The sequence below is a fragment of the Polypterus senegalus genome, chromosome 6 (assembly GCF_016835505.1).
Source record: "Polypterus senegalus isolate Bchr_013 chromosome 6, ASM1683550v1, whole genome shotgun sequence".
Taxonomy (NCBI): domain Eukaryota; kingdom Metazoa; phylum Chordata; class Cladistia; order Polypteriformes; family Polypteridae; genus Polypterus; species Polypterus senegalus.
The window spans coordinates 175,081,817-175,100,485 of NC_053159.1; the positions used below are offsets into that span (position 1 = coordinate 175,081,817).

General features: G+C 41.6%; 1 protein-coding gene across 1 annotated transcript in view; it reads left to right on the forward strand.

Moving 5' to 3' along the window:
• The window catches only part of myo3b (myosin IIIB), a 524,448-nt gene that overhangs the window by 216,186 nt on the left and 289,593 nt on the right, over positions 1–18,669 (forward strand). Inside the window, exons 14-16 of the mRNA XM_039757595.1 lie at positions 4,206–4,359; positions 4,500–4,588; positions 10,435–10,564. Of these exons, the coding sequence (XP_039613529.1) occupies positions 4,206–4,359; positions 4,500–4,588; positions 10,435–10,564 (373 nt within the window). The remainder of the gene's footprint in view (positions 1–4,205; positions 4,360–4,499; positions 4,589–10,434; positions 10,565–18,669) is intronic.

Genomic DNA, 18,669 nt, shown 5'->3' on the forward strand with positions numbered 1-18,669 from the left:
CTTGGTGTGTGTGTGCCCTGCGGTGGGCTAGCGCCCTGCCCGGGGTTTGTTCCTGCCTTGCGCCCTATGCTGGCTGGGATTGGCTCCAGCAGACCCCTGTGACCCTGTATTAGGATATAGCGGGTATGTCATTATGTATGCATTCGCTTGATGGCTTCATCTGTCATATTTGATCAATCAAAGACAATTATGGCGTCTAGAACCTTCCTTGAACACTATGGTGTTTGTAGATTTCCTCTGCAGCAGCCTGCATTTGAACATGAAAAGATTTGCTCTGTCTGTCTACATGTAGGGGACTGCAACACTTGAGCTCTAATTCAGTATGATGTCCTGTTAGATGTCTAAGCTGCAATGAATAATTTAGGACTATTAGCAATAACATTTCTTTATAAGAAGAGAGAATTTGAATACTTGCTGTTTGTTTTCTGCAATTTTCGTTACAAATTAAAACAAACTAATCTCTGGGGATTATAAAAGAGTTTTGCTACTTTAATAAAATTCATTATAAAAGGCTTTATATTCATTTTCACCAGGCGTGTCGTATTAAAAAAAAACAGTTCTCTTATTTTGTCAGGCCTGTTTTTAGCTTGCTTTAGTATATCGACTTTTTCTGGCTGCAGACCTCCAGCGGTAGAGCCCCTGTGATTGCTCCAATCACAGGACCCTCTGACGTCATTCAGGGGCTTGAGGTGTGAAGTGGAAAGCACAAAATTTTCTTTCCCTCCATCTTCAGATGGGCCTTTGCCTTTTGTCTGTCTCATTATTTATGCCACGACAATAACTGTAAAATTCTAAGTGATTCTAAGAGAGCACTCTCTTGTTGGCTCAGTTGGCAGAATCAGTCACTTGTTTTAATGCATTTTTCCAATTTGGCAATGTTTGAATTTAAGAAGGGTCTTGCATCAGATCTCTAGTGGATGACCCCCTCTAAGTCTGCTCCAGTAACAGGACCCTGTGATGCCATTCAGGTGCTTTAGGTGTGAACTGTAGAGTACACAATTTTCTTTTGTTATTGAAGTCATAGACATAGACTTTTTGTTTCTAATGTATTTATGCTCAGCTGCCATATCTGCCTTTACATACACAATAGCCTTTGTGCCAAATCTCTCCACTTCATGCCTCCAGCCTCAGGTTCCTGACTGACATCACAAGGTCCTGTGGTTGAAGCACTGGAGGTCTGCAGCAATTCTGAACCCTTTATTGGTGGAAATCAGCCTGACATACTATTACAGTTATCACTATGATCGAGATGATCATGTATGTGAGTCATACACTCTTACTTGCTTTGTGGATTGTCAGGATTTGTGCCACTTGTCAGAACGTCCAAGCAACCCCACAATAACCAGAAAGACCACAGTAATGGTTGTGATGGCTCTTATACAGTAGATATTAGAGAGGTTTGAATAGATTAGCACGTCCTCCCCTATTAAAAGCAGCCTGTCATAATATACCTCTTCCAAAACAAAGACATATACATTTAAACTAGGAATACTGCAAAAATACCAAGAAAAAAAAAATCATAACCCTGCACAGAAATTAAAATTGTCAGTTCATTTTTGATCCACCTTTTCCACTGAGCGTCAAGGTGGCATTATGTTAGGCTGGATGGACCAGGTCACCGAATTCTCAGCAATGAATTCTTTCAGCATACCCTGGGTTGGGTCACCGACAAAAGCGCGATAGACATATTCGCACTGACAAACTCGCTAACTGGTTTTCGACAAACGCGCGCCGACAAAATCGCGAGAGAGGCCAAGAGAGTGGGACGCGTACGTGCGCATTACGTACACATTATGTGCTAGGTTATAACTGTATCCAAAGATGCTAATTGAACTGAGTTTCGTTCCTCTGGAAGATGTTGGGTCCGCTTTCGATGAACTGACCGAGAGTAGACCCGACAATCTCCAGAATGTTTATGATTACTGGGAGGACAATTACGTTGATCGATTGAGACTCAATCGACGAGCCAACCCGTTGTTTCCTATCACCATGTGGAACATGCGAGAACGTGTTGGTGATGTCATGCCGCGAACAAATAACTCAGCCGAGGGTTGGCATAACACATCGTATACAAAGTGGAATTACCAGCAGTCAGGCAGCCAGCAAGTCTAAATACGCTCAACTATCAAGACGTCTTGCTGCAATTCTTCCTACATATGCAGGGTGTGATCTATCTGCGTGCCGTGTCTCAAAATATTGACTTCTAAAATAAACATTATTATATATGCTTTAAACTAGTAATTCATATTTAATAAAACTTTCGCGATTTTGTCGGCGTGTTTTAATGGGCGATATTTTGTCGGTGCTCATATGTCTATCGCGCAAATGTCGGGTCTCTCCCTGGGTCTCACCTGGTGGGATATTCTTTCAAATTAAATGTATTTTGGTTGCTTGTACTCATACTTTTTGTCCTTACCTAAAGTAGTGATCAAAAGCGAGAGTTACGTATATACTCTATCTTGTACATTTAAGGCTTTATCTACGGACTAACCCTTCAATTAAACCTCCCCTGCCCATTCATTGTAAAATCCACAGATTTTCAACATCGGCACTACTTCATTGGTTAATCCTGCAGTCATTTCTACGGTCATTTATGAAGGAGAACCTGACGCATTTGAAATCCTGAGCATTGAGCATCCTCTCATTCCCTGCCTGAAAAGAACAAGCCACTGATTTCTGGGAAATTTTCATGACCTTCGATTTGAAGGAACTAATACTCCACTTCTTTTCATACAGGAGATCGCAGTCTGGTAAACTCAAGAGCATAATATCTTTCAAAAAACAAAAGAGTTTCAATCCTTAGATTGATAAACTAGCTACTCTCGGAGTTTGGCTGTGCCTTGATATCCTACCAATGAAAATCATTAAGAGAAGAGAAGGCAAGATTTCATAACCATATTGACAGGACTTCGCCAGTACGTGAACACATCTTTTTCTCTGCCAATACACCAACCCAATGGCACCAACCTGTGACCGATGAATTTTATACTCTACTGGAACCTTCCCATCATGGGGTACACAGGTCTAGAATAATTAACCCTGGAGCAGAGTTGCTGAGATTCACTCCTTAAGCTTTGAGTTGTTGTTTGAATATGAGAATTTGTTAGTTAGGTGACACACATACTAGTCTGCTTTTAGCGTTGTTGGCGCCTTAATGGTTGTGCATATTTTGATGATAAAATTATCACAGAGTTAGAGGGTGAGTGGGGAACCTCAGAACAGCAGTGTCCCAACACATTCTTTTGCTCATTTATGATAGGAAATGTCCTTGCTTCCATAATCTGCTCAGGCTGTGTTGCTTACAACCTTCAAGACAAACAGTGGAAGTCGAGTACAAATCCTGTTGGACATCAGAAATGTGTGAGAAAAGTCACTTTAAGTAATGCCCTGACCATTAAACACTACGACAAAGTGGGTCTCCTGCAGTATTGTTAAGATTTTCAGAAAACAGTGTTGCTCATCAAGTTAACTCTCATTCCCAGACTGAATGCCTACTATTTGAAGTTTGCATGACCTTCCCTTGATTCCTTGGGTTTCCACAGGAGGTTCTGGCTTTTGTATTGGGTATAAAGGCATGGGTTTTGTTGATTAGTTGCTGCCTTGTGCCTTCTGCTTCTTGGAAAGTGTTCATCATTCTTGACTCTGAAATGAACAAACCCAGTAAGAAAATAGCAAGTTTTTCATATAGCGTGAGCACTGGCAGACTGAATCACATGCTCACTGTCGCATTGACAGCCATGAGGTGAGACTTGACCTGCAGCCATGTAGTTTTCTATCCTTCTGCTTATCCTGTAGGCACACTAGACTCGACTCAAGCCAAAACAAATCTCAAGTTTCCGTGCTACCCACCACAGTACTTTATCTTACTTTAGTTGCCCAGAGGGGACTGGGCAGTCTTATGGTCTGGAATCCCTGCAGATTTTGTTTTTCTTTTTTTTCTCCAGCCGTCTGGAGTTTTTTGTTGTTTTTTCTGTCCACCCTGGCCATCAGACCTTACTTATTCTATGTTAATTAATGTTGACTTATTTTATTTTCTTACTGTGTCTTTTATTTTTCTATTCTTCATTTTGTAAAGCACTTTGAGCTACATTTTTTTTGTATGAAAATGTGCTATATAAATAAATGTTGTTGTTGTATCAGACAAGTCATACTATCAACTTAATGACAATAACAGATAATATATTGTCTATGATCAATCTTTGCAGGTTGAATATCAGAATGAAGAAATCGATGCCAGCTTGGTGGAATATGAGGATAATCGGCCCATCCTGGACATGTTTCTTCAGAAACCTATGGGGCTTCTGTCCCTCTTAGATGAAGAAAGTCGGTTTCCACAAGCAACAGATCAGACTTTAGTAGGTAAGCTGTACCTTCTAAGTAGGAAAGTTATTAAATTAGGTCGAGTAATTCAGTTTGTTCCATGTAATATTACAACAGAAGTGTGTAAAAAAAATCCTGGTAAAAATATATTAAAGATATTCATGGCTATGTTCTTTCAGATAAATTTGAAGACAACCTGCGGTACAAGTACTTTTGGAGGCCAAAACGAGTGGAACTTTGCTTTGGAATTCAGCATTATGCGGGAAAGGTAAGACAAGATGAAATATCATATGAGAAGCAATGCGTTCTCTGACACCAAAGTTTTTCTTTTACCAAAATTTGCCTTAAACATGTGAAAGCCATTTCCTGTAATGGGACTTTGGCTGATGCATTACCTCTTTTGTTAAATAAAACATTAGAATTCTAAGAAGAGCTGGACTGAATTTGGTTGATAAACTTTGAATATTTGTAAAAAGTCTAAATGATAATATATACTTTTAGGTTTTGATATTAAGCATAAAATATAAATCAAGAGTTATGTGATCAATTAGGGCCTTCATTTTTCATTCTTTGTTAAGTTTTACAACTTTTAAGCAAACTAATTCCTCATTTACTATTGCTTGGCTGATGCCTTTATCCAAGGCATCTTACAAACTTTATGATGTAATTTGTTACATTTCTTTTGTTCTCTCAATTGGAGCAGAAGCAGGCGAAGTAACTTACTCTCATGGTTGTACAGTCTCAGAAGCAGGATTTGAAGCCATAACCTCGGTGATTGAGGTCCAAAGCCTTAACCACTGCACCACATTGCCTGCCTTTATAATAAAGTCATCTTATTTGGCAACATTGATATTCACACATGTGACAATGTCTAGACTGAGCATATTGACCGTGTGTCATTTCTACAAACTGTGATATGTACTCTCATGCTTATGCCTTGGATTTAGTTATTACTCAAGATATTAGCATTCAAAATGTAATTATCTCAACTGTAAAAATCAAATCAAATCAAGTGGCTTTACTGTCATACCATCCATACACCATATTGCATCGTACAGTGGCATGAAATAACGTTACTTAAACACAGGACAAGTGCATGACAGGTAAAGTACTATGCAATACTATAAATAGAGAAATAATCTCTGTATAAATAAAATCCAACATCTATCTCTCTGTCTGTGTGTCTGTCCGCTTTTCACGCGAGAACTATTTAACGGATTTAGATCGGGTTTTCTTCTAGAACATTCCGGTAGATTTTACGACTTCTTTCATTGGCTGAGTATCATAGTTCTCTTGCGGCAGCGATTTATAAGCGTGAATCGAAGAGAGAGGCTGCGGGCCAAGGGGAGGGGGAGTCGGGACCTCAAGAATAGGGAGCCGGGTGGGGCCGTCAACACTCACGCACCAGCCTCGGTTCGAGTTGGGTTTGTATGTCTGTCCGCTTTTCACGAGAGAACTACTTAACGGTTTTAGATCAGGTTTTTTTCTACAATTTGCAATTTCTCACATCGCGCTAAGTATCATAATTCGCTTGCGGCAGCGATTTATAAGCGCAAAGTGAAGAGAGAGGCTGTGGGCTAAGGGGAAGGGGAGGCATACAATTAATGAATTGGCGCTCAGATTATTTGACACACTGCCTCAGACATACACTTCAGTAAATACTATTTTAGAACGATTCAGTTCATTATCCTACAGAATTTAAAAATTCCACTAATCCTTTGGCATGCCACCCCACAATTTAACATTGAAAGCAGGAGCACCGATTATTCTTTTAGGAAACCTGAGCCCACCCAAACTTTGCAATGGTACCCGTCTCCAGGTCTGTCAGCTTCAGAACAACATCATAGAGGTGATAATCATCACAGGATGTGACATTGGTGAGAGGGTTTTAATTCCTCCCATTCCTCCATTTGCGGACATGCCCTGTCAGTTCAAGACATTACTCTTCCCGGCGAAGCTTTGCTTTGCAATGTCAATTAACAAGACCCAGGGACAGACACTCAAATTGGCAGGGGTTTCTCGCATGGCCAGCTTTACGTTGCTTTCCCTTGGGTTAGTTCCCCAAGAAACCTATATGTCTTTGCCCCTGTAACAAAACCAAAAATACTGTATATCGAGAGGCCCTCAGATAGGAAGCCTATCAATATAAATTGTTCCCAATACAAATTACATTTTAAAATTTTTTTTTATTGTTTTTTAAAGTTTGTCCTGTTTCACTACTATGTGGGTGGAACCGTGGTGTACAGTTCGTAGGTAATAAAGTGAAATAGATAGTAATAAATAAATAATTAACAACAAAAAATAATAATAAAGAAGAAGTATTACCAAATGCAACAATTGTACTGTATATAAATAAGCTGTTAGGAGCAGTTCTGAGTTGAGTGGGGCAGCACAGAATTCAGACTTTGGACATCCAAGGGGTAGAATGTGTTGTAGAACCTGGCAGAACTGAATTGAATGCTACAGCACAGTCTTGCAGATGGAAGTGGAGCAAAAAAACCATGGAAGGGCTGAGAACAGTCCTCCACAATGCTGTAAGCTTTGCAGATTTGGTACTTAATAAGGGTGTCTTTAATGGAGGGCAGAGAGGGTCCCATGATCTTCTCTGCTGTGTGCACCGTCTGTTAAAGGACCTTGTGGGAAGAGACATGGCAGTTCCCAAATGAGATGGTGATGCAGCTGATCGGAACGAATCTTGATGGTGCCCCTGTAGAATGTTGTGAGAATGTCTTGCCTTCCTTAGCTGCCAAAGAAAGTGAAGATGCAGCTGTGTCTTCTTGGCTATGGAGGTGGTGTTAATTGACCAAGTAAGGTCAGCTGCCAGATTCACACCAAGGAATCTGGTGGACTTGACCAATTCCACCACAGAGCCCTGTGTAAAGAGTGGTGTGGGCAGCATGGGCCTTCCTAAACTCAACAGTCATCTTTTTTTGTCTTGTCCACGTTAAGAGACAGATTTTTGCACCTGCCACAGTCATACAGTACCTTCTTTCTGTTAGCTGACTCATCCCCATTGCTGATTAAACCTTCTACCTTTGTGTCATCAGTAAACCTAATGATGCTGTTAAATCTGTAGGCAGCTACACATTCATGGGTTAGCAGAATAAACAGAAGTGGACCGAGTACACAGCCCTAGGGGGTGCAAGAGTCCAGCATGATGGTGCTTAAGAAAGTGTTTCTGACATGGACTGTCTGGGGTCTCTCTGTCACTAAGACCAGGTTCCAGGTGAATAGTGAAGTGTGGTAGTGTAGTTGATTCAACTTCCCTGTAATCTTCTGAGGGTTGATGGTGTTGAATACTGAACTGAAGTCTATGAACAACATTTTACCATGTGTTCCTTTTGTCTAGATGGGACAAGGCCAGATTAGGAGTAAATGGTATGGAATCCATGGTTTAGGCACTAGGAATACTAGAGAGAGTCATGTGAAGTGGGAATTCCACCTTTCAAGTGGCCCAACATTAGCATCTCGAAACACTTCATGATTATCAGAGTGAGTGGTAAACGGTGATTAGTCATTGAAGCAAGGGACAATTCGACATGGGTATTGTGGTGGTTTTGAAGCACTTGAGGATGACTGTCCCCCCTCAGGGAAATAATGAAGATGTCAATAAAGATATCTGTCAGTTGGTTACACTTAGTTTGTTCTTCTCCTTACCAATGAGTATATGAAACAACTGTAGTACTTTTAATTTATTAACATTCGAAGAACCTTAAATCTGAGCCTGGGGACTAATAATAAGATAGGTCACCTGACAAATACTGAGTCATGTGTGAAACAGGCTTTCATTAAAGCAGCTCCTCTTAAATTAAAAACAAGCTTGGTAAATCACTTTTCACTTTAATGATGCCACCCACTCACTTCAATTACAATACCAAAAATAAGAACATAAATGAAGAACAAAAAAATCTGGTTAAAATTTTCTTAAGCCATTAAACCGTATTAGGACATTCTCTACAATGCAGATGGCGACTTCAAGATGAACATTTTTACCCCATGCCTGCTTTTAGGGTGTAGTTTTTTTGGAGAGCTTCTGTCTTTAACTTTGTCTCGTTTTGATAATGCCTTTGGCATCACATTACTGGATGGTTTTGGCCTGCTGCATTTTGCAGTTTCATGTAATAATAATAACAATAATAATAATAATAATAATACAACTGTTTGTTGTGCATCTATTGGAAACAAATCCAGAAAAAGCATCTGTTTTTATTAATACTTCATCATCTGACTTCTCGCAATCATTTAAAGTCAACAGATGGTGCACAACTGCTTAATTGGTGCCACAGAATCATCGCTGCCAAAGTAATTACTTTTAAATAGGTAAACTTGATATTGTACAGATATATTGGTGAAGAGGATGGGTTAACCGTTTTATTGCTTTAATAATTTCCATTCAAATGCTGTTTTTCTCCAGTCTTTTCATTGGATTCAAACACTCTTTGCACCCTACAGTATAAAAGACTCTAAGATGTATGCAGTCTAATTATGGCACTATAAAGTGTGACTGCTTGAGCACACTAGACCTGTACCCAGATTAATGGTCAGACTCTTACGTAGTTCAGCAAAAAAAGGGATTATTGGGGAGGTTATGACTTTCAGGAAGGGATTGCAGAATAGCAGCATTAGAAGAATCTAGATGAGAACAGATCATTCAGGCCAACAACGCTCACCCATTCTGTCCACCTAATTCCTCCAAAATAGTCCCTACAGTTCTACTGTCTGTCGCATGACTTGGCCGCTTATTCTGTTTGCCTGTGGTTCTCTCTGTGAAGAAAAGCTTCCTAATATTTGTGTGAAGTTTACCCTTAACAACTTGCCCACTGTGTCCCCGTGTTCTTGAGGAACTCATTTTAAAGTCACAATCTCAGTCTACTGGATTAATTCCTTTCATAATTTTAAACATTTCAGTCAGGTCTCCTCTTTATCGTCTTCTGCTTAAACTGAAAAGGCTCAGCTTTATAGTGAACAGGGAAGAACAAGCCCAATTTTAAACAAAGACTGTGCCCTTCATAGGTCTAACTTGTCTGGCAGAGGATTTGGGTGTCCTTGTTATGGTTTGACTGAGCAGAACCTCTGATAAGTCTCAAGTCTACCTTTCTGAGTAGTACTTCTGGGCCAGACCAAACATTGGTGGTCCCAGATAGCTCTTTCACCCTGATGTTCTTTGAATTACTAAAAGAGCAGTCACCAGGGAAATGTTACAAGAGGGAATCATGGTGACTGAAGTAAAAGACCAAAAGATAAGAAATGCAAAGATAAATCACTGTTGAGGTCAGACAAGATGAAAACCAGAAGATCATTAAGCAAGCAAACAGCAGGGGCAAAGCAAAAATCAAAGTCAAAAATAGTTCAGATCCAAAATGAAACCTGCCGCTAAACCTTCTTATATTGGAGCGAACTGCCACTAAAGTTCTTAATTTTTGTTTATCCAACTGAGGGATATCTTAGACGGCGAGGGACCCCACCATGTCTTTACCAATCTATAGCAAATGTGACGGTTCTGATTACATGACTTGTTTCATGCATAGCATAAATAAAAGAGTAGGAATTAAAACAAAAGCATAATTAGTATGTCCTAAAGCAAGGAGCGGCATGCTGCAGAGCCACCATCTTCAAGAGGTGCCAACCTTGTGGCCAGAGAACTGAGTTTTATCCTATATTGTCCATCACAATCCTTGCTTTAGCTTATCATCTTGTCCATGGAGTGTTCTCTGCAACTTTCAGGACAGGACACACACACCTCACAGTCTGGTGTGCCTTTTGGCTGTCATACACAGAAATGAAGAGTGGAGAGGGGTGGGTACCGTTTGTAGCATATGCATCCCAAACAAGACAAGTCATGAGGTAGATTTGGACCCTATAAGAGAGTTTGAAAAACTTACCTGGGGGTTAAGGTAAGTAGTTTATTTACAAGTGTACTACATATTCTTGACTGTATTCATTATTTAAAAAGGAGACTGGGCATTGAGCATCAGGATGTACCACTCTTACTGTTAAATTTTTTTTTTTTTTTTTCCAGTTATTCTGAAAAAACATTTTTTTTTAAGTAACTCAGCAGTCTCTAAGCATGGCTACAGTGATGAAAATGTGCAGCTTGTTTTCTTTATTTTTTAGGTTTTATACAATGCAGAGGGATTTCTGGAAAAAAATCGCGACACTCTTCCTGCCGATATTATGGTGGTTTTGAGGATGTCTGAAAACAAACTTTTGCAGCAGCTATTTTCAAGCCCCCTGACGAAAACAGGTAAACTGCAAAGAATTATTGTTAAAGGGTTTTGTTAATGATCATTTCAAAAAGAACAATTTCCTCCATGTTCTACATATTTGTCTAGTTCTGTTACCTCGGCTTATGGTACCTGCTATAAGAACATAAAAATGTGAATAGCAAGAGGAGACCATTTAGTTTTTCAATCTCATGTCTCTAGCTAATAGCTAAGGTGTCCCAATATCTCATCTTCATTCTTCTTTAAGGATTTCAAGGTTTCTGATTCAACTCTGTGTCTCTGTAGCTTGTTCAGATTCCCACAACTGCTTGTGTAAAGAAGTCTTCCTGGCTTCAGTTTCAAATTCTCTTCCCCTTAATTTCCACTGATGTCCTCAAGTACGTGATTCACCATTAAGGTGAACGAATTCTGCTGGATCTACTTCATCAATACCTTTGAGGATTTTGAAGAACTGGATTAGGTCCCCCTGTAATCTTCTCTGCTTGAGACTAAACGGGTTTAATTCTCTGATTCTCTCAGAATACAACATGTCCTTAACTTGTGGGATGCACTTGGTTGCTTTCCTCTGCACAACTTCAAGTGGTGTCCTGATCAGAACTGCATGAAACTCTCCACACGTGTTCTAACAAGTGCTTAATGTGTCCAAACATAGCGTCCCTTGTTTTATATTCAACACTTTTTAACTTGTATCCTGACATTTTATTTGCCCTTTAAATTGGTTCTGAACATTGCTTAGGCAATGAAAATGTTGAGTCAATATAAACCCGTAAGTCCTTTTCAGAACCTGTTTCCTTTAGGACCATGTCTCCCATTTTCTATTTATAGTTGATGTTCTTTTGTCCATATGTCACACTTTGCACTTTTCTACATTAAACTGCATTCTCCAAGTGTTTACCGAGTTCTGAACTTGTCCAGGTCTTTTCAATTGTTTTTTATTTGCTGCCTCCTTAGTGCCTGCCATTGCTCCAATTTTAATGTCATCTGCAAATTTCACAAGTTTACTAACTACACGAGAATCAATGTCACTGATGTAAATCAGAAAAAAGTAATGGTTGAAGGACAGATCTCTGAGGGACCCCACTGACGGCTGCTCACTCCACTGGTGCCTTAATTCTCCTCTTTATCTGCACTGTTTATCTTCTGTCAGTTAACCCAACTTGAGATCTTGTTTTGATGGTCTTCTCTGATGCCAACAGCTTTTAGTTCCAAAATTAAATTGCAGGACCAAAGGCTTTTTGAAAGTCTAACAAAATGATGTCATACGACATTTGTCAACTTCTCCAGTTGTCTGTTAAAAATAATCTAGAAGATTTGTTCGGCAGGGTCTTCCTCTCATAAACCCAAGCAGGCTGTTACTTTTCTAACTTATTTCTTATTATAGATTCTATAATTTTGCTTGGCACACAAATAAGACTTATTGGTCTGTAGCTACCAAGATCCATTTTAATGATTGGAATCACATTTGCAACTTTTCAGTCTTCCGATACTTCTCCTTTCTCAAGTGACTGCTCATATATGCCTCATAATGATTTATAAATGACACATTTCACTTCTTTCAATACAGTTGGTAAAAACTCAAGTCTGGGAATTTTATTAGGCTTCAACATATCAAGGACTTGAAGCACATCTGACCTCTTCCACCTTAAAATCTAGGAATAGAAGTGTGAAATACAAAACCAGACACGTTCACAACTGGAACTGTTTGTGCACCATGCTGTCCTTACATTGATGGATTGAAGGCCAGAGGTCCACATGACCGTCATCATCGTCTAATTATACCACGCGAAGCCGTTAAACCATGAGAACTGATTGAGATCATTTATGTTAGGTAGAATGCCCAGTGGTTGTCTCATGGCCTTGGAACCCCTGCAGATTTTGTTTTTATTCAGCCCTCTGGAGTTTTTTTTCTTCATTTTTTCTGTCCTCGTGGCCATTGGACCTTACTTTATTCTTTGTTATTTAGTATTGTCTAATCTTTTTATATTTTCATTTTTACAAACTTTTCTTTTTTCATCTTGTAAAGCACCCTTGAGTTACATCATTTGTAAGAAAATGTGCTATAGAAATAAATGTTGTTGTTGTGCATTATGAAAACTACATCTTAAAATGATATAGCAAAAAGCATACATTTATGCACATATCTGTGTACTGTAGGTATGTATACCAGTACTCCCCACAATCCTGAACTGGATTAGACACAGTTGAGAATGACATGTGATATCCTTGAGCTGAACATAAGCAGCTAGTAATGGGAATAAAGCTAAAAATGACACAGACTTGTAATACAGCAACCAGTCTGATACGGAATCAGATCATGAATTTCTGTAGTTTTTAATACATTTTTTTGTAAAATCCATGTGCATTTCAGGAGCCAAACATACCTCTACCTTTTTTATGTACAAGTGTGCTCAACAAGATAATCATATAGAAGAGATATTGTGTATAATGTACTTTAGCCAAATTAAGAAACTTAAAGCTTTAGCTCCCAATGTCCTTAAAACTGATATAGTTAAGTACATCAGATACAGTGCACTTGTGAGTCTTTATCTTCTAGAGCACCCTTATGTATTTTTGGCCATACGCATTATTAAATGCCATAGTGCCCTTCAAAGACATGTAGTAGAATAATTTAAGAATATTCGCTATCTCTTGCCTTACTTGAACCTAAATCGCCTTTCCTTGGTAAATGCATGTGTCAGAATCTCTCTTCACTGTTGCTCCTTTCTCTCAACTGTGTTCCCATAAAGCCAACTTCTCTGGCTCTGTCATTATTTTTGAGGTGCCTTTCTCATCTGCTGCCTGGTTTTATATTTTCCATCTTTGAAAGCGACTCTGTCAGTGTGCACATTTACTCACCAATTGGATTGCTCTGTGAGACTAGACACACAGATGTTAGTGCTTTATTATGTAGTAGATGTGTACTTGAATTTCGAGAAAAGCGCAATTAAATTAAATGTATTAGTAGTAGTAGATCTTAGTGCTTTATTATGTAGTAGATTTAATGAGTATAATAGCATTAGTTTTTTGTTAATAATAATAATTCTTTGCATTGTAATAATAATACACCAAAGACATCATAAAGGTTTGGGGCAGCCACCCATATATTGTTTTTCCCAGCTGCAAAAGGGTTTGTGGTATCATAAATATCCAGTGCATTTCACAGAGTCCAAACTAGAACTGGCTATACTAGCCCAAGATGGAGGCTTTAAAGGTCTGGAGAGGAACTGATGTCATCAAAATGGCCGGAACCAGAAGTGACGTCAGTAAAGGGTCCGGCTTCAGAAGCGATGTCAGCAAAGAGGCCGGCTTTGGAAGTGACATCAGCAAAGGGGCCGGCTTTGAAAGCGATGTCAGCAAAGGTGCTGGCTTCGGAAGTGACGTCTTCTGAGGTGCCGGAACCTTGCAGGATTTCCCAGGAAAGGTCTGTAGGGAACTGAGAAAGACAGTCAGCGCACTCCGCCACCCCCCGGTCAGATGTTTCATTACACTTACTCAGGCCCTTTAGCTCCCTCCTACTCGCACGTGCGTGACAAGGCCCCCCCTTCAGCCCAGACCCATCGGGTCGGGCATCCTGCACCGAGAGGTCGTGGATACGAGAGAGAGCATCAGCGTTGGTATAGAGAGAACCCTTACGATGAATTAGCGAAAACTTGTAAGGTTGAAGGTCAAGAAACCACCTAGTGACCCGTGGATTTGACTCCTTGTGAAGGGCCAACCACTGTAAGGGTGCATGATCAGTCACCAGAGTGAACTCCTGGCCCAAGAGGTAGTACCTCAACTGCGTAATTACCCATTTGATCACAAGGGCTTCCTTTTCCACCACTGTATACCTGGTCTCCCGATCCAACAGTTTCTGGCTTAGGTACATGTGGTGTTCAACACCATCGACGCTTTGACTCAGCACGGCACCCAGGCCTGTGTCCGAAGCGTCCATCTGGAGAATAAAAGGGAGAGAAAAATTAGGAGCTTTTAATATTGGTGCTGACGTAAGAGCCTGTTTTAAGTCACTAAATGCAGTTTCCGCCTTGTCAGTCCATACCACATGATTAGGAGCCCTCTTCTTTGTAAGATCAGTCAAGGGCGCCGCACTCTCTGAAAACCGAGGTACAAACCAGCGGTAGTACCTGGCCAACCCAAGAAAGGCTTGGACTTGCCTCTTGGTTTGCAGACGGGACCATTTTACAATGGCATCTATTTTTGAACACTGTGGTTTCACGGTACCCCGACCCAACAGATAGCCCAAATATTTAGCCTCTTTTAATCCAAAGAAACATTTCTTGGGATTAATACGAAGCCCAGCTTCTCCTAGTGTCCGCAATACCGCAGTGACCTGCTGTATGTGTTACTTCCATGTGCTGGAATAGATGACGATGTCATCCAGATAGGCAGCACTATACGCATTATGGGGTTGGAGCAGTTTATCCACCAGAAGCTCGAAAGTCGCAGGGGCCCCGTGTAACCTGAATGGAAGAACACGATACTGCCAGTGTCCGCTAGGACTGCTAAACGCGGTTTTGACCTTCGCGGAGTCCGTTAAAGGAATCTGGCAGTATTCCTTTGTCATGTCAAGCGTGGTCAAAAATTCAGCTTGTCCAAGCCTCTTGAGGAGGTCATCCACGCGAGGCATGGGATCAAACAGGGAGACCTGGTTAAGCCGTCAGGCTTACTAACCAAAACAATTGGGCTGGACCAGGGACTATAACTTTCCTCAATCACTCCTAGTTCCAGCATCCGCTTGATTTCCAGCTCCACTTCTGCTTTCTTTGCCTCAGGAAGTCTATAGGGGCGCTCTCGCACTATTACCCCTGGTTCAGTTACTATGTCGTGCGTAATCAGAGAGGTCCTTCCGGGTTTTTCACTCACCACCTCTGAGACGGACAGGATAGCTGATTTCAGCTCCCGTCTTTGTCTATAAGTTAATTCCTCGCCAAAATTAAGTGTGTCTATGTGAGCAAAGAATGAGCAGGACTGAGCGGAGGAGTGATCTGGATCCCTCTCCTTCCACGGCTTCAGCAAGTTCACATGATAAACCCGCTCACTTGGTCTACGATTGGGGATGTTTCACCAAACAGTCGACCAATCCTTTTCTCTCCTTAATTTCATAAGGGCCTTGCCAATGGGCGAGCAATTTAGAATGGGAGGTGGGAACTAATACCATGACACGATCCCCCGGATGGAATTCTCAGAGTGTCGTGCCACGGTCATAATAACGGGCCTGTGCTGCTTGTGCCTCTTCCATTTGACTTTTTAAAACAGGTCGAATTTTCCCAAATCTATCGCGTAACTGTGCAATATATTCCAAAATATTTGTAGAGGGAAGAGCCTCTCCTTCCCAGCCTTCTTTTAAAATATCCAATATACCCCGGGGTTGTCGTCCGTATAACAATTCAAAAGGAGAGAACCCCGTAGAAGCTTGTGGGACTTCCCGATAGGCAAAGAGAACGAGGGGGAGGAGTTGATCCCAATTCCTCCCATCCCTGCTGACCACCTTGCGAAGCATCTGCTTGAGAGTCTGATTAAACCTCTCCACTAGACCGTCGGTTTAAGGATGATACACCGCAGTATTTAAGTGCTTTATTTTCAGTAACTTGGCCATTTCCCTAAACGTCTCCGAGGTCAAAGGTGTTCCTTGGTGTGTTAGGACTTCTTTAGGAATACCGACATGCGCAAATACTCCCACTAGTTCCCGTGCGATTGCTTTATATGTAGCTGATCGCATGGGAACAGCTTCCGGATATCGGGTTGCATAATCCACGAGGACTAATATATATTTATGTCCTCGGGCTGAGGGCTCTAAGGGTCCTACAATATCGACCCCAATTCGTTCAAAGGGGACATCAACTAAGGGAAGGGAACGAGAGGAGCCCGGTCCCTCCTAGGAATTTGCCGTAATTGACATTCTGGACAAGAAATACAAAAACAGCAAACCTCCTTGTTAATTCCCGGCCAATAAAATCTGAGCTTGATCCGCTCTAAAGTTTTTTCAGAGCCTAAATGGCCTCTAAGGAGGTGGGCGTGAGCTAATTCAGAAACCTGCCACCGGTAGGTTCGTGGGATTAACAACAGTTTCTGAAACTCCACCCCATGTTCCGCGACCCTATATAATAGATCATTTTCTATTTACAAAGTGAGGTCCTTGTGGCATGGGCTGGTGTGTGCGTTGGCTGTTGACAAGGACTACTGCATTTTTTGCAAATTTTAGGGAGTCATCGTTCCACTGCTCCTTTTTAAAAGAAGCCGATGTTTGTCTAAACTGAAAGTGAATGTCAGAGAGAGGATCTGGTCTGACCTCAAGTGGAGGGGATTCCTCCCGACTCATCGAGGCGCGGGTTGATGATGTATTTCCCTGCGACGGTCCAGGACTCTCCCCGTTCCCCTCGTGGGCTTCTGTATCTCTCTCCGCCGGCTGTGTACACGGTGTGGAGACAGCTTGAGACAAGTTATCCTCCTCTATAACTAGGCCTAAGTTTTTATCGGGAGTAGTCAATAGTTTACCGCTTTTATTTTCCGACCAGTCCCGCCCTAGAATCGCTGGAAAGGGAGGATTGGGTTGAACCGCCATGGGAATTCTTTTTAGCGATCCTCCCTGACTTAAGTAACACAGGGCAGTATTGTACATCCGGGTGTCTCCGTGAATACATTTAATACTAGTCTTTTCTTTAATTCTTTGTCGCGGTAAGACATAACGGCAATCAACAATGGAAATGTTGCTGCCGGAATCAAATAAGGCATTGACTTTGAAACCATTAATGACTACGGGTCCCGTATTCGATACCGTCAGAGGGTTGGCAAGAGCACACAAACCGTCTCCCCCCTTCCACCTACATCCCGTCTTGTTCCCGGTTAGGTTGCACACCCGGCAGCCCGGGAACTCAGAAACAGGCTCTGATTTATGTGGAAGAGACTTACTTATTTTGTAGGACGTAATTTCTAGGAAATCCACTAGAGGACGGTTCTGCTCTCCCAGATTTCGAGACTGGCATGGGTGATTTTACAAGCTTTATAAGCTCTTCCATAGAATGGAAATCTCCCCAGTCCGGTTGGGCAAAGTTTTTTGGGAGGCTCTTTAAAAAAATAAAGCAGGCTACCTGCTGTACTATTTGGCAGTTGGATAGTTCAAATGGCCTTAGCCTTAAGGCCACCTGCTCCCAGAAGGTCATAGCCTGTGTCTGGATTGATCTCTTTGGATCAAATTCCCAGTTTTGTATTATTTTTGCCTGCTGGACTGAGGATAGCCCATATTTATCTGGGACCTCAGCCCCAATGGGCTGCTCAGCTCTCTCCTCCGAGAGAGCATAATAAGCCCTTTTCGTTTCATCCCCAGAAACCAGCCTACGTCTGTATGTCCCCTTCACACTCTCCCTTTGGTAAGTTATATACCCGGTGCTGTATTTGAGGAGCGGAGCCTGCACTGAGTCCTTCCTGACCCCCAAATGCATTCCCGCCCCAGAAACTTGGCCCTGGTACTTTCCTACCTGGTTGATTTCATGTTCGTGTTACGGTTTCTTCTGGGGCTTCATCCTGCCGGCTATACCACTGTAATAATAATACACCAAAGATGTCATAAAGGTTTGGGGCAGCCACCCATATATTGTTTTTCCCAGCTGCAAAAGGGTTTGTGGTATCATAAATATCCAGTGCATTTCACAGAGTCCAAACTAGAACTGGCTATAGTAGCCCAAGATGGAGGCTTTAAAGGCCTGGAGAGGAACTGATGTCATCAAAATGGCCGGAACCAGAAGTGACGTCAGCAAAGGGGCTGGCTTTGGAAGCAATGTCAGCAAAGGGGCCGGCTACGGAAGTGATGTCAGCAAAGGGGCCGGCTTTGAAAGCGATGTCAGCAAAGGGGCCGGCTTCGGAAATGACATCTTCTGAGGCGCCAGAACCTTGCAGGATTTCCCAGGAAAGGTCTGTAGGGAACTGAGAAAGACAGTCAGTGCACTCCGCCACCTCCCGGTCAGATGTTTCATTACACTTTCTCAGGCCCTTTAGCTGCCTCCTACTCGCACGTGTGTGACAGCATTTATATAGCGCTTTTCTCACTACTCAAAGCGCTCAGCAATTGCAGGTTAAGGGTTTTTTGCTCAAGGACCCAACAGAGCAGAGTCCCTTTTGGTATTTATGG